A 13,817-nucleotide genomic window follows, 5' to 3' on the forward strand; every position below is an offset into this window, starting at 1 on the left:
GTTTTTAATAAATATTTCTCAACTAAATAGGAGAAAACGTAATAACATTGTTCTGCTACAATTTGTTCCCATAATGCAGTTTTTGGGCCTTTTAAAAGAGGTTTCTCACACCTGCAAACTTTTTATCAATATTCTTAGCCTGCTAAAATGTTTGTCTCATTCATGATCTTGAGGTTACCCAACATAGACTTTAGCCATCATTGACTGTTACATCATATTACTGATGCTTACACCACCTTAAAATTAAACTAGCAGCGCTTCCTTCTCTCTAGTAGAGTGTATGGAAATGACTGTTAATGATTTATATGGGTGGACTGTGATCAACCATAGAAAGTGTCACACAAGAGAAAGGATTTGCTAGAGTCAAGAAAGTGAAGCTCTGTGACACAGAGGCCATTCTGTATCTCCCTTTGGTTTATTTCCATTGGCTTCTATAACATGAAAAAATGAATACTAATAATGCTGTCCTGAGAGGTATACCAAAGTATTTCAACCTGTTTACAGTAGACATTTTAAGAAAAATAACTTAAATAGAATACATAAATAAATGTTGTGGTTGCCAATCATTAAAGGGTACTCCGCTGCTCAGCGTTTGGATCAAACTGTTCCGAACGCTGGAGCTGGCGCCGGGAGCTCGTGACGTCATAGCCCCACCCCCTCATGACATCACACCCCGCCACCCTCAATGCAAGTCTATTGGAGGGGGCATGACAGCCGTCATGCCCCCTCCCATAGACTTGCATTGAGGGGGCGGGGTGTGATGTCATTAGAGGGCTGGGCTATGATGTCTCGAGCTCCCGGCGCCGGCTCTTTAAGAGTAATCTGACCAGCAATTTACAAGCATTTGTGCTATGTGCAAGTCTGCAGGTTTTTATAAAAATATATTATCAACGACCTAAGTAGATGTCTGTAAGATATATATGATTATGACTGACATCCTATATATTAGAATTTTTTTTATTTCTACACAGATTATGCAGTTTCTGCAGTAGATATATAACTTCCTTATGATGACAAATATGCTTCAACTTGCTCAGTATAGCATCCGAGCTTGTTCACTATGGAAAGTCTTTGACTGGTTGTAGGCTATGAATTCTCGCACAACCACTATGTGACATACGTGTGTAATGCTGAGATCGCAGTATAAATGACTCACACACACTATGAGTCAAAAGCAATCTATTTACTAAGCAGCAGAAGTGACACTGTTTGGTAAACTAATATTCAATGTATTTGGGGAGGGATACTTTTGTGGACTTGTGTCCTACAAAAATCAACCATAGCTATGAGGATTGCTCAACTGGATTGGCGAGTCCTCTTTCCCTATTTGTCCCATCAGCTGCCACAGTCGATGATTCAGATTCTGCACTTGGCACGTTCCCAGAGAGCAACCAACGCGCATTAAACGGGGTTGATGCAATCGTCGAGCACGTCTTCGTTTCCTCCGCAGGGATCGAAGATGCGTTATTAAGTCCTTTATTGGTGTGGATAACAAAGGCTGGTTTATTGTGGTCAGCGCTTTTGAACCTTCTTCCTCATTGGTAGATATTCTGCAAGAAACATTGAAAACTATTATTAATGCTGCATATAAATGAGTAAATAACTTTATTTATAAAACTATTATTTATAGTTTGTCTATATGGCACTGCAGTGATATATGCATATTAGATTTAAGTCTAGGCTTGCAGAATGTAAAATCAATACAAAAAACTGCTGTGATAAAAAGCATCTGTTTTGAACAATCTAATAATGTGTTATATTATGGATATATCTATATATATATATGTTATATTATCTATGGAAAACAACTGTCAGTGAGTCAGTGCACACATTGGCCCTCATTTACCAAGCTAAAACTGACCAGTATTTGTTTTTTTTATTTCGGCGCAGAGTGTCTACGACATGTCTGCGCCAGTGTGCGCCAGGAAAATCCGACAAACCCGACATTGCACTGTGAAAAGCCAAAAAGGGGCGTGGTCTGTCACAAAGGGCGCGTGGTTGGCACAAAAGGGGCATGGTTTCACAACCTGACCTATTAACTATTGCATTCACAGAAAATCCTGTGGATAAATGGCTGGAAATTTCCACCTAGAAACATTTTCCCAACTTTTCTCCATGGTAAATAGAGAGGAATCCTGCAAGTCTGAAACAACATTTCCCACTAGTAAAAACCCGACACTCTTAGTAAATGAGGCCCATTGTTTCTTGTACACATTGGGCGTCATTTACTAAGTGTGTCGGGTTTTTACTAGAGGGAAATGTTTCAGACTTGAAGAATTCCTCTGTATTTACTATGGGGAAAAGTCAGGAAAAGTTTCTGACCAGTTTTTTCTAGGTGTAAATTTCCAGCCACGCCCCCTTTGTGACAGACCTCGCCCCCTTTTGGCTTTTCACAGTGCAATGTCGGGTTTGTCGGATTTTCCTAGCGCACTCTGGCACAGACTGGCGCAGACATGTCGCAGACAACCAGATAAAAACTGGTCGGTTTTAGCTTAGTAGCCATTGGGGTTTATTTACTAAGAGTGGAGTGTAGGTTTCTTTGTGGGTTTTGATTTCCCACAGGTATTTTCCCAAGGTTTCCCTACATTTTGCACTTTTCCCTACATTTTGCTTTTTTTTACAACTGTTCTGATCTGTCGGGTTTTCCTCAGCTCAAATACACCACTTTTTCTGTGGAAACCTTAGTAAATATGTTGGGATTTTTCAAAACTGTCGGACCACGCCCCTTTTATCGGGACCACGCCCACTTCATCCCATGGCCAAGCCCCCTTTTTGGGTTTTTCTTGGAAAATGGAGGGTTTTGTTGTTTTTTTGGTCACAAATTATGTCGCAAGGGACGTGCGGCACAATTTGGGCGCAAAACCCGACAAAAAAGAGTCGGGATCACGTTAGTAAATAAACCCCATTGTGTTTACACCCATTTTGTTTTGAAACAATGGCCCTCATTTACTATTGCAAACCCGACATGTTTTGTCAGGTTGTGCGCCAGATTCTGTTGCATTGCACCAGAAATTCTGTCTGCGCCAGATTGTGCGCCAGATTTTGCGCCAGACTTGAAAAACCCTGACTAACTCTCCATTTTGCTAAGAAAACCTGAAAAGGGGGCATGGTCACCTGGAAAAGGGGGCATGGTCTCAGAAAAGGGGCGTGTTCCCGACATTTCCACAAAAACCCAACATATTTACTAAGAATTCCACATAAAATATGGGGAATTTGAGCGGAGAAAACCCTACAGATCAGAGCATGTGTAAAAAAAAAAAGCAAAGTGTAGGGAAAGTGGAAAATGTAGGGAAACCTTAGTAAATACCGTGGAAAATAAATTGTAGGGAATTAAAACCCACAAAGAAACCTACACAACACTCTTAGTAAATAAGGGCCAATGTGTGCACTGGCAGCAGTTTTTACTACAGCACATTATAAGAATAAAGAAAAAACTTTACAACTACTTTACAACCCTTTTCTGCCTATACCCCACATTATTTCGAAACCTCAGGTTATCCACATAAATATTTGGTATCAGAGATATTGGGAAATGATTTGTACTTCTTTATCATTAACAGGAATATACTTAGAGGTGCATAAACTTGTTTTGGAACATAACTGAGTGTGAACATGTTTGTGACTTTGAGAGTACATCAGGACATTTATTCATGCATGACTGTGGGTCCAATGTCCAGCTGTGTCATTAGGCAGTCAGCAACACGAAGCTGATCATCCATGATGTACGTGAAAATTATTTTGTGCTCCACAGGGTAAACATTTAGTTTATATTAACACTTAAAGTTACCAATCAAATTATTACTGTGTAGAATACATGAATAAAGGATCTACTGATTGTACTCCTAGTATAAATCCCTAGTAGATAATGTCCTGCAGAGAGTTCTGTAATGCTAAAAGGACACCCTTTGTGTCTAAGACATTTAAGCTACAATCATTGTGGAGGTTCAACTCTCAGCATACCTAACAGTCAGAGGAGGATTCTTTTCTAATCTACACAACTCTACACAAGGACTGTAGAAATTCTGAGAATTCTGGTATTACCACAGGTGAGCCAAATTGTGTTATATTTACATTTCCATAATATGAAAAATATTGTATGTAATAAACGTTATATTAAAAACTATATATATATATATATATATATATATATATATATATATCGTAAGCTGTCCATAGATGGCCTACCATACTGCCAACAATCTAAACGCCGTACTAATCCTTGCCAGTGACCCTTTAACCAGACAAGTGATGTAGTGAACACAGATTTTATTCAACAAAAAAACCAACAAAAAACAGCACTACATACAGGCTAAGACCACATTTGCCATTTTTTGCTTAGAGAGTTAAGTCACAGGGTTAAAATACTTCCATACTGTGCTATGTTTCCATAATCTGACAGCCAAGACATTGTGTCCTTCCTGTACTGACCAATCACAACAGGAGTTGGTGAAGGTTGAAAGCAAATAGGAAAGGCTGAAGCTGAAGTTGTTATGGAAAGTGATGTGAAGAAATATTTGCCGATTGCTTCTACTTTGCTTTAGCGTATGCCATGGGGCACTGCACTTTTATAAACCACAAGAGGAACAGAAAACCCTTCTACTCCCGTATAACTGTTAGAATGCAGTTGTGTACTATTAACTGAATGATATTATGCATATTGTGCATCGATTAAGATTATTATTTATCCACTTAATAAGGATAAAATTAAAGTAGCCAATAATTAGGGAAAATGAAACAATCTTTGGATTACAACTTTATTATCTTTGCATTGCATCTGATGTATAGGTTCTTATGTAAACACTTTACAGTTTATTTGCCTTGCAAAAAATTCTAAACATAGTTGCCCTCATAAACAGTATATTATCAATGTATTTCTGATAGGTTGGTCAACGGCTATCTTTCATCTATGAGTAACCTCAAAGTACCCACTTTGATCCATTTATTTAACAGCTTTCCTCTCATATTAAACCCCTGACAACAGTTTGCCTCGAAATGGAATCTAATATGCCGATTCTTCTTTCCGCTGACACCAGAGGTCAGGGCAAAGTTGGTAGACCCCGATACACATTAGACTGACACATTTTACTGATCCTGCCATACACAGCAGGTCCAGCTAACATTTATCTAACATATATGGTCACCTTAAATGGGGTTGTCCAGAATTAGACAATCATGACTGCTTTAAAGTGTACCAGTCATCAACAAAAACTTTTTCTATAATGTAGATAATACCATTATATGTATATTTGTAATATACATTGTTTAAAAATTGTGTATATTTTGGGGTGAAAAAATGATGTCCATGCAGCTATTGTCTGTGTGTCTCTATAATGAGTCCAAAAACAGGAGGTGAGGGCAGGACAAACAGGGCTCAGTGCAGGCTCCTGGCTTGTCAATCATCCTAATGTATGAGCCAGGGGCATGTTATAGAGCCTGAGTGCACACTGTCCTGCTTTTTCTTAGTGCACAGAGCCCTGCTTGTCCACCCACACTTCCTGTATTTGGACTCCTCATAGAGACACAGGCAATAGCTGCAGGGACCAAAATATACACATTTTTTAACCAATGTATGTTACACACACACACACACACACACACACACACACATATATATAGGTATTATCTACATTATATAAAAAGTTTTTGTTGATGACAGGAACACTTTAAGAGTGCAAGAAACATTTCTTTTCTGCAATGTTTCTTAGCAGAGATAGAAGCTACATAGAGAACTGAAAAAGATCGTCCTCTGATGGACGAATCACTGCAAACTTACACAGTGGTGTACATGAAAGCCCTATAGCAAGGATTAATATTGCAAGTTAAAGAAAACTGGTATTTGTTTTACCCTCAAGCCTTTTACATGGATCTTGAGCCAAATCCCTGACCACTTCTTTTCTAACAATGCAGTTTCTCTAGAAAGAAACAAGTGATAAAATGGAAAGGGGCAAACGAGACCAACTAGCGCTTAGCCCCCTTTCTTAAAAAGACTTATAGCAGCTGAATTTTCTGCCTCTGTGGTACGTACACCCTAGTAGGTTGGGGAACACAGATGTTGTAGCCTAGTATTCTTACAGCTCCAAAGCACTGCTGGTGGGCCGAAGTAGATGAATGGCAGACATTGTGCCACTAGACCACCAAAGACTGAAGCTAAACATATTATTGTGTCTGACTTGGCCACCACAAGTGAAGAAGTCTGTATATTGTTACCTTTTGTGTTAATTTCTGGAATAGAAATAATCTTTCCTGGTGGTAACATTCATATGACGCCCTAGAGTGCTACACCCTAGCTTCATGGTGATTTTGAGGCAAGCCATGGCCAGATATATTCATACCTTTCCAATATGTCCAACCAACCATTAATGTCAGTGATCCAGAAGAAACCAAATAGTATAAATACACTTAAAGACATGAAAAGGATAGCATATATGGTATTTATCTGTCTGCTAAAGTATCTGTTTACCATTTAGGTGTGGGTTGGTGACATTTTGTTTCTGCAGGAGGAAGAAGAGGAATAGTTACTAATTATTTTCTACCATTGCCACAGTGCCAGTGCATATGCAGTGTTGTGTGCATATTATCCATTTATTTTTAATGCTGTGTGATGAAATATGAAATGATTTAGTTTTGTGCCAATAGCACACCAGTAGAATGTTTTGTTCCCAGTGTTTAGAAAAGCTGTGTTCAGTGAATTCAGGGCTTTAGTGAGGATAGGGTGTGTTCCTCCATCAATACACTGTGTATGAACATAGACTGAAATAGCTGAGACATAGCTAAGACAGACAGGTAGTGTGTGCACAGTAAAACACTATGCTTGTGTATAGACAGCATTTCTCTTTTTTTCTAACTGAGGTCTGTTACAGTCTTCAGTACATGAGAGTGAGTGCAAGTCTACACGTTCACACTCCTACAGCCAAATCCTCCACCACAGGGATTTTATCAAATGCAAACTCCTACCATACACTCATACGCTTGCCATTTTAGAAATCTGCTACTCCCTATCCTAGAGGCACAAGCAGTGATGTTTTACTTAATAAAAATGAATAAGAAATATTTATTTATTTATTTTTTAGGGTTTACAATAGTAAACCACTCTTTTATGTTTATTATAAATTATGTTATGATCAGTCACTCAGAACCAAGTTCAATAAAGGACAGGTTGGTTTCTTCTATATCAGATTAAGATGCTGTATTACACCCTTGCATTTTTTACATTTTATTTCTAAAGAATTTTCTGGGTTACAGCTGTACACCAAAAGGAGCCCAAGCTATATCGGGACTGTATAGTTTGTTCTGTTTTTTTTTTTTTACTCTTTTGTGTGTTTTTGCTCCCTCAGTTTGCTTTAAAAAAGGTAAAAAAAAAAATATTGACAACTGAAGCGTAGAAAATATTGATACACAGTGACTGGGGAGGGTAAATGTTTCAATGACTATCCCAATTTGTGGTAAAAGATAACCACCTAGGGATAACCATCTGTTCTTTTTATTAAATTTATGTTGTTATTTGCAAAAAAAAAATATTATTATGTAGATATTAATATTATCTGTACATTGGTAACTGACATTGGTTAAATTGTGTATATTTCTGGGTGAAAAAATGCTCTCTTGTCCTGTATTTTGTCTATACACAGAGACACACAGGAAGCCATTGCAGAGATAAAATAACAGGAAGTGTGGTCAGGACAAGCAGGGCTCTGTACACTAAGGACAAGCAGGGCTCTGTACACTGAGGACAAGCAGGGCTCTGTACACTGAGGACAAGCAGGGCTCTGTACACTGAGAACAAGCAGGGCTCTGTACACTAAGGACAAGCAGGGCTCTGTACCTGAGGACAAGCAGGGCTCTGTACACTGAGGACAAGCGGAGTTCTGTGCAGTGAGGACAAGCAGGGCTCTGTACACTGAGGACAAGCAGGGCTCTGTACACTGAGGACAAGCAGGGCTCTGTGCACTGAGGACAAGCGGGGCTCTGTGCAGTGAGGACAAGCCGGGCTCTGTACACTGAGGACAAGCAGGGCTCTGTACACTGAGGACAAGCAGGGCTCTGTACACTGAGGACAAGCGGGGTTCTGTGCAGTGAGGACAAGCAGGGCTCTGTACACTGAGGACAAGCAGGGCTCTGTACACTGAGGACAAGCAAGGCTCTGTACACTGAGGACAAGCAGGGCTCTGTGCAGTGGGGACAAGCCTGGCTCTGTGCAGTGAAGACAAGCAGGGCTCTGTGCAGTGAGGACAAGCAGGGCTCTGTACACTGAGGACAAGCAGGGCTCTGTACACTGAGGACAAGCAGGGCTCTGTGCACTGAGAACAAGCAGGGTTCTGTGCACTGAGGACAAGCAGGACTGTGTGCACTGAGGACAAGCAGGGCTCTGTGCACTGAGGACAAGCAGGGCTCTGTACACTGAGGACAAGTAGGGCTGTGTGCAGTGAGGACAAGCGGGGTTCTGTGCAGTGAGGACAATCAGGGCTCTGTACACTGAGGACAAGCAGGGCTCTGTACACTGAGGACAAAACGGGGCTCTGTGCACTGAGGAAAAGCGGGGCTCTGTGCTGTGAGGACAAGCTGGGCTCTGTGCAGTGAGGACAAGCCGGGCTCTGTGCACTGAGGACAAGCAGGGCTCTGTGCACTGAGGACAAGCAGGGCTCTGTACACTGAGGACAAGTAGGGCTGTGTGCAGTGAGGACAAGCCGGGTTCTGTGCAGTGAGGACAAGCCAGGTTCTGTGCAGTGAGGACAAGCCGGGCTCTGTGCACTGAGGACAAGCAGGGCTCTGCGCACTGAGAACAAGCAGGGTTCTGTGCACTGAGGACAAGCAGGGCCCGATGCACTGAGGACAAGCGGGACTCTGTGCAGTGAGGACAAGCAGGACTGTGTGCACTGAGGACAAGCAGGACTCTGTGCACTGAGGGCAAGCAGGGCATGCGTAGTGAAACGCATTGCATCTTGGTAAATAACATTTTCCTTTCACCATTCCGGCTGTGTCGTTTGGTCCGGTCAGCGCCATTGTAATCCTGCTGTTGGTCTATTGAAGCCTGTTCAATTACTCCATTGTTCAGAGGCTGGAGGCTGCAGACGGGACAGATATTTATCCCGCAATACGTGCACATCATTGTTGTGTATGACGGTACACATTTACCGGGGTAAGCGGCATTTGATCTTTGATCATTCTTACCCTTCCTCCGGTGTGTTATGCTATGGATTGCTTCTATTTTTCTCTTTAATTATAGGAGATGACTGCTAGAAGTAATATCGTACAATTTAGGGTGTCATGTGTCATCCTGTCCTATGTGGTATTGTGCATAATAGAGGAGATTTATCAAAACTTTTCAGAGGCTTTTAAAAAAAGAAAAGAAGCAATCTGATTGGTTGCTCTGGCTAACTGTTCCCCTGTCCTTTGCACGGCTTTACCCCCCCCCCCCCCCCCTCCCCCTGAGTATATTCACATGTAAAGGACCCTGTACTTCCTGGTCTTCTTCCTGGTGTTGGGGCTCAATACATCACAAGGCCGGTCATCCTATCGCTGGCCAAGGTGGAACATTGTTGAGGCTGGTGATTAGCTGATCAGCAATGTGACGCGTTGACCACCGGCAAGCAGGAAAAAGACGGCACTAGAGGACTGGAGTGGCTCTACTGGGGCACTGTGGGAGCAGGTTGTTGTTTTATTTGATGCAAATCTGGGGATGGTGGGTTAAAATAGTTCTAAACTGGACTATCCCTTTAATTCTTTAAATAAATAATAATAATTATAATAATAATAATAATAAGAAAGCGAACAAAAAAAGATGCAATTTAGAAAAAAATTATGTAGAAAATAATTGAACAAATCATTATGGATCCATACTTGAATATGATTACACAAAAAACTGCCAATTATTAATATTATTCACATTTCTAGGGAGGATAAGAACTTTTTTTTATTTTATATAAATCATGCTCCAATAGATCTGTACGGTTTTTAGTCAACAGACATGAGTGGGTTAAATTTAAGTTATTCTATCTATGCTACAAATTTCATACTGCAGATCTTATGCTGCAGATTTTATCTTTAATTTAGCATCACCAAATCTGCAGCGTAAAATCTGCAGCGTATACAATCTGTGTAAACATATACAGTACATATAAAAGTGTACATGTTTATTCAATTTTTTTATATCCATAAGTTAACAATATTACAAAAAGGGCAAAATGTTTACATTTTTGGCCAAAAAACATATGGATGAAGTATGGATCAAAAACAGATAACCTATAACAAAGTATTGAACAAAAATAAACAATACCGAACTAAAAAAAAAGAAAAAAAACCATTGTGCATCTGTATTTGATGTGTATCCTTACAGGCAAGTATGAACAAACTCTAACTATTTTATTACCAACCTTAATAATAAAGCAGAGATAAAATGCTGATTTAATCAAGAAAATCTAAATACATTATTAAGAGAGATGGAATCAAAGAAAGGGAAAGGAAAAAAAAGGGAAAAAATGAAGAGATGTGGAGGAGGGGAGAGGGAAAGATGACTGCCTGCAGTTTCACACGTACTCCTTGTTCTGGGGTAGTGATTCATGTCTGTGTACAGAAGAGTACATAAGTACATATTCCATGTATCAGCCTTATGCACAAAAGATACTGCTGTTTCTATGTGTAAATATTTTCATATACGTGCGTGTGTCCAGAAATAAATAGAATTTGATTTTAAACCATGAATACATTATCATGGGATGATTTTTATTAATTAATACAGTAAAATTCTATGCCACAATTGCAGCGTGTTGTACTATGGTATAGAAGTTGACTGACAGCCTAAGGTTATGTTCACACGATGGAATTTCCTTGGGATTTCGGCTTTGGAATTCCTCATGGATGCAGCGACAGCAGAGTCCCATTGATTGCAATTGGTTTCTGCTGCGCTGATCACATAGCAGAATTTCCAAGCCAGAAATATTTGGCGCGGAATTTTAAATTCCAGTGTCCGAAGAAAGAACAGATATGTCTATTCTTTCTGCGGACTCACACGGAAATGTATTGTTGTCTATGAGACGGCCTATTTCCGAGATGTCCTAGCACCAGCATGTTCTGCCAGCAGATTTCCCACACGGACATTCTCCTGTGTGAACATAGCCTAACAGATTGAATTCACGTAGTGGAGCCATGATGCTTGAAACATTAAGCTGCAATAGACTTTCATATGCCGCATGCTCAACTCTTCTCAGAAATGACAATGCACAGCACTTAGGCAAATGCTTCTACTCCTTCAATACAGTGATCGGTGGAGAGCTCAGCACCTGGACCCCCACCAATCCATACTTTCATACAAACTGATTTTAGCTTGCCGAGACAAAATTTTGCTATTTTCCCCTTATCACAGCAACTTTGACATCGGGGACATGAAGTTGTTAAAGGGGTACTCCGGTGAAAAACTTGTTTTTAAATCAACTGGTGCCAGAAAGTTAAACAGATTTGTAAATTACTTCTATTAAAAAATCTTAATCCTTCCTGTACTTATTAGCTGCTGAATACTACAGTGGAAATTCTTTTCCGTTTGAAACACAGAGCTCTCTGCTGACATCATGAGCACAGTGCTCTCTGCTGACATCTCTGTCCATTTTAGGAACTGTCCAAAACAGCATATGTTTGCTATGGGGATTTCCTTTTACTCCTAACAGTTCCTAAAATGGACAGAGATGTCAGTAGAGAGCACGTTGCTCATGATGTCAGCAGAGAGCTCTGTGTTTCAAACGGAAAAGAATTTCCACTGTAGTATTCAGCAGCTAATAAGTACAGGAAGGAGTAAGATTTTTTAATAGAAGTAATTTACAAATCTGTTTAACTTTCTGGCACCAGTTGATTTAAAAAAAAAAAAAAAAAAAAAAAAAAAGGTTTTCACCGGAGGAACCAAAAAAGGGCTAAACATAAGGCTCTAAAGACGGTGTGTGCCTAAAATTTACATATTACACATATATATGGTCATTAAATACAAAGGTGATTATGAAAGATAGATAAATAAATAAATAAATAAATAGATACATACATAGAATGCATCATTATCTAGTACTGACCATACATTCTAGTGGGTCTTATAAACCCCAACCATGGCTGCATTCAAATTCTAAAGACAGTTGAGCTAAATTCTTCAAAATATATCTTTTTCTGTATCATCTGCACATGAGTTGCTCTGCTTAAATCTGCGCCAGAGGCATGGAGAGATGTTCTTTTCAAATAATAACATTCAAAACAAGAAAACCTAAGAGACCGCAATATTCCGTATTTTTCGCCCTATAAGACTAAAAATCTAGAAAAAATCTAGTACAAAATCTAGAAAAAAAAGATTCTGAACCCAACAGTGATCTTCAACCTGCGGACCTCCAGATGTTGCAAAACTACAACTCCCGGCATGCCCGGACAGCCATTGGTATAGGAGGTAATACTCACGTGTCCCTGCCGCTCCGGACCTGTCACCGCTTGTCACCGCTGCCCTGGATGTCGCTCCATCGCTGTTGCCGCGTCCCCGAGGTGTCCCCGACGCTCCGGACGTCTTTTTCCCCGGGATCCACGCTCTCTGTCGCCATCATCACGTCGCTACGCACGCCGCTCCTATTGGATGACGGGACGGCGTGCAAGATGATGTGATGACGTCGAAGGAGTGCGCCGGCCATGCAGGGGATCCCGGCACGGAGCAGACACCGAGGAGGCAGGTAAGGTCCCTCCCGGTGTCCTGTAAGCTGTTCGGGACGCCGCGATTTCACCGCGATGGTCCCGAACAGCCCTACTGAGCAGCCGGGTTAGTGTCACTTTCGCTTCAGACACGGCGGTAAGCTTTGATCGCCGTGTCTGAAGGGTTATTACAGGGCATCACCGTGATCGGTGATGTCCTGTATTAGCCACGGGTCTCGGCGGTTGATGGCCGCAGGGACCGCCGCGATAGGTGTGTATTCGCCCGTATAAGATGCACCAACTTAGTCCCCCCCCCCCCCCCCCCCAGTTTTGGGAAAGAAAAAGTGCGTCTTATACAGCGAAAAATACGGTAAGTCAGTCAGATCCATCAAAAATGGTGGTTTCCATGATGGATGGATCAGGTAAAGCACCATGGTTTCCAAAATGAATGGAAACCACAATGCAAGTGTCAACATAGTCTTAGAAATATTGTTATATTCTTATTAAGGTCATTGACCCTGGTAGATAGATCTGAATGGTTTCTCACATTTTGCGCCATGTTTTTGTGTCCAGCATAAAACAGACAAAATATAGTTGCAGGTAGACTACGTTTGGTCTATTGAATCTTCCGTGCATGCCCAATAAAACGCCATAGTAAGCATTTGAATACCTATCTGGAAGTATCCCAACATACACCCGCAGCATATAGCTGAAACTTGATACATAAATGCATCTAAAACACTACTGATACATTTCTCCTACTATGCTGAAAATGATCAGATACAACAAGTTTCCAGGCCATAAACCACATGAATGAGGTATAGTGATTATGATGAATTATATACTGAGAAAGTGTAATTGTGGTGAAACTTGTGGATATCCCTGTAGGAGAGGTGAAAGGTAACTGATTTGCAGTGGTGAACTGCTACAGGAAGCAACATTTTTGCAATACGCAGCGGGAAATGGAGTATTGTTCATTCACCCATATTCCATAAAATAATAAACTACTCTAGTTCCGGATCTGTAAAATAATTTACCTAATGAGGAGATTGCTTTGCAAATTCTTCAAGCAAGTTAATTCCTCACATTGATAACCAGAATGCCTGGACTTTAGTAAGCGGGACCTTCCGAATCATTTATTGCTGGGACAACACCAGGGTGAGATATGGGTG

General features: G+C 40.7%; 1 protein-coding gene across 2 annotated transcripts in view; it reads right to left on the bottom strand.

The window, feature by feature from the left end:
- Window positions 1-1,130: 1,130 nt before the first annotated feature.
- ADM2 (adrenomedullin 2) overlaps window positions 1,131-13,817 on the bottom strand; it is a 60,583-nt gene continuing 47,896 nt past the window's right edge. For both annotated transcript variants that reach the window (XM_056569311.1, XM_056569312.1), the window contains one exon: window positions 1,131-1,550. In XM_056569311.1, coding sequence (XP_056425286.1) covers window positions 1,274-1,550 — 277 coding nt within the window. In that variant the 3' untranslated portion in view covers window positions 1,131-1,273. The remainder of the gene's footprint in view (window positions 1,551-13,817) is intronic.

The sequence above is a fragment of the Hyla sarda genome, chromosome 4 (assembly GCF_029499605.1).
Source record: "Hyla sarda isolate aHylSar1 chromosome 4, aHylSar1.hap1, whole genome shotgun sequence".
Lineage (NCBI taxonomy): Eukaryota > Metazoa > Chordata > Amphibia > Anura > Hylidae > Hyla > Hyla sarda.